We start from the raw sequence: 3203 nt of genomic DNA, 5'->3' as shown, positions 1-3203 counted from the left end.
TGACAGGAATTTTCCAAATCGCCTGTTTTTCCACTCTCAGGGCTCCCAGCTCCCCACGCTCAGATCTAACTCTGAATAGAACTTTGAAATATGTCAAGAACAAGAGGGTAAAAGACCCCGGAGAAGACTGTTAATCCCAAGTCCAGGGGGTGGCACGCCGGCCAGAGCTGCCCGTGGAAAAGTATGAGAGAGGATGCACATGTGGGAGGTGTGTCCTCATACCTGGACACAAGAGCTGGTGTGCACGTCAAGCGGCTATGAGTGTTGGTGCGTGCGTGCGAGTGTCCGTGCACCTGATCACACACTCAGGTCAGCATGCGCATGCCTGCATCTACCACGGGTGGGTTCCCACGGGAACAGCTGCCCGACTACAAGACGCACGAGAAACGGCATGGGTTAAGCATTTACCAGCCTGACACACAGTAGGTGTTCATCACCTGTACTCGCCATGTCCACTCCCCTATGCATGTAAATGCATGGAGCACACCTGCCCATGTGTCTGCTTTGCCTGTGTGTGACAGAGGTGCCTTGGCAGTCACTGGACCTGGGGCAAGACGGGAAAGGGAACTGAGACCTGCCCTGCTTCAGTCTACCTGGTCCTGGGCAGGAGGACCTGCCCCAAGGCATGAGATTCCCACGACGTCAGGGGGACTAGGTGAGGGGTGGGGGTTTGCATAAGCACATCCAGACCACCAGCTCAGCCACAGCCGAGGTATCCTCAGATGGGCAGCAAGCTCAGCGTCCCAAGAGTTTGGAGAGCCCTTGGAGACCACCCACAGCGGCCCAGGGGGCACGGACCTGCCTGGGGCCCCACAAGTCCAGGGCTGGGACTGAAACAAGGTGTCTCGATGAAGAGCACAGACTTAGAAATCTGACAGGCCAGGGTTTGAACTGTGGTTCTCCCTTTGACTAGCTGGGTGACCTTGGGCAAGTCATTTCACCACTCCTAGTCTGTTTCCTCAGCTGGAAGTGAGCATTCTAAACCTCAGGGGTCAGTGCTGGGCTTGATGATCAGGTCCCTGACTCCCACTCCAGTGCTCTGGATGGGTCCAAAGGAACCTCCCTCCCCTCAGGGGGCAGCTGAAGGCTAAGGGACAGGGTCCCAGATGCCCCCCAGGAGACTTTCTTCTCTAAGTCACCCTGAGAGGGATCCAGAGCCCTGTCTTGGGAAGCTAGTGACCAAGCCTCTAGCCCCTGCCTGGCCTTAAGCAAGTGTCTGCTCCTCTCTGGGCCTCAGTTTCCCTACCTCTACCTGGAGGGGTAGCTAGGGGATCTCTTGGGAGCCTCCCCATTCCAAAGACCCTGGCTCCACAGGAGCAGGTAATTGGGAGCAGCTGCCTCGAGAGCGAGCGTGGGAGCATTGGTGGGGGGGGGTCTCGAGGCTTCCCCAGCCGCCGGACACTGCCCCGTGGTTTATGTCAAATTGTCAGCCCCAATCCTGCTTTCCCCCGGGCAGGGCCGCCTTCAGTGGGCCTCAGGAGAGGTGGCCTGTCCAGCCGCCGTGTTTACAGTGCTCAGACGCCGCCGGGAACCTGATCCGGGCAGACCAGGGTGGGCCGCCCCACGGGGCCCAAGCCGTGTCCACACTCATTTCCCGGAGACTGAACATGGCCTGCCCGCCCGCCTTGCTGAGTCCAGCTGCCCGGCCACCCGCCCACGGAGGGCCCAGCTTCTTGCAGGCAAGCGCCATGGACAACTGCAGAATGCACAAGGGCCCGGGGAGCCAGAGCAGGGCTGAGGGGAGGGGGGTGCGGAGGGAGAGAGGAAGGGGCGTCCCCCCTCCAGACAGGTTCATGCTGTGTCCCCCCAGGCAAGTGTGCTCTCTGCCCCCCTGCCCAGGTGTGTTTACCCTACTGACTTGCTGATGGACTAGCTCTTCCCCACACGCAATCACCTGGGTCAGAGGCAGCACACTACAGCCCACGGGCCAAAGCCGGCACCGCCTGTGAGTGGAGATTGTCTTTTACATTTTTTTTTTTTTGCTTTTTTAAACTGCTTTATTAACTTCACAATACATAAAGAACATCTCTCCATGCAATAGGTAAAACTCTCCTGCTGACAGAAACTTACAGATTGGGTCAGAAACACAGCATTCAATTAGAAGCTGGTAACAGGAGACCCACAAGAAACAGGTAACACCTGTTTACAGGTTTACAACAAAGGTACGTCACAAACATGTACGTTTAGGGAGCAGGTGTGTCTCCCTACTAACTTTAGGGAAAACATCAGGATTCAAGGCATAAGGCAAAACTCATCATGATGGTAACGGTGAGGGGGGGGTCAGTGCTAAATGCCTGCAGACTATGACTCAACTGCTTTTCCCTCAGCTTTTCCAGCAGCTGCCTCACCTCCTCCCCAACCCTTTCCATATTCTCTTCTCTCATCCTTGCCTGTGGCTCTTCAAGCCTCTGAGTCATGTCCCATCTATACTGCAGGATGGGCTGCCTAACACGGAACCTCCTACGATTTCCTCTAGGTACGCAATATTCACCAGCTTCCAAAGGGAGGGCGAAAGGCTCTCCTTTATTAGCATCTTGCCCCTTTTCATCAGTGTTTTCATTCTGCTGGTTGGCATTTTCCACGTAGAGATTTTTTACTGCTTGTTCCTCTTTGGACGCCATTGCTCCTGGGCCCATCCTCGCTGTCTCCGCCTCCTCCCGATTCTTGCTGCATGTGCGCTGCAGCGACACTCCCACTCGCAGACCTGCTGCCCCCGCGCCTCGTACTCTTGGGGACCGTACTCTTGGGGGCCCCTCAGGGCCACCGGGAGCAGGGACCGAAAAGGGAGCGAGCGACGGCCGGGTCTAACACTAGAGCGGCGCATGCGCGAGTTGGCGCGGGCCGGTCACGTGCGCCCTCTTTTACATTTTTTAATGGTTGGGGAAAAAATCAAAAGAAGAATATTTTAAGACACATGAAAATTATATGAAATTCAAATTTGTGTCCATAAATGAAGTTTTAGTGGAACACAGCACGTTGTTCATTTACGTATGTCTGTGCTTGCTTTCTCCCTGCAATGGCAGAGTTAAACAGTTGTGAAGGAGACTGTATGGCCGGCAGAGCTGAGATTATTTACTATATGGCCCTCCACACAAAACACCTGCCCACCTCTGATCTAAATCATTGGTGAGTGCCAAGTATAAACCTCAGGTGTCAATCTCGGGAACCCGCATGGGAGTAAAGGGGGCAAGAAACGTCACTTG

The 3203-nt window shown here is 55.2% G+C and overlaps 1 protein-coding gene across 1 annotated transcript; it reads right to left on the bottom strand.

The window, feature by feature from the left end:
* Positions 1 to 2232: 2232 nt before the first annotated feature.
* LOC309801450 (protein BEX1-like) lies at positions 2233 to 2662 on the bottom strand (the record flags this gene model as incomplete). The annotated part of the gene is given in 2 exon segments (XM_082616300.1): positions 2233 to 2277; positions 2280 to 2662. Coding segments are annotated over 2 exon segments (402 nt in total). The 5' UTR covers positions 2637 to 2662.
* Positions 2663 to 3203: the final 541 nt, after the last annotated feature.

The sequence above is a fragment of the Mesoplodon mirus genome (genome assembly GCF_964341445.2).
Source record: "Mesoplodon mirus genome assembly, chromosome: 3".
Classification (NCBI taxonomy): domain Eukaryota; kingdom Metazoa; phylum Chordata; class Mammalia; order Artiodactyla; family Ziphiidae; genus Mesoplodon; species Mesoplodon mirus.
The sequence above is the reverse complement of the archived record's forward strand: the minus strand, read 5'-3'. Positions and strand labels throughout refer to the sequence as shown.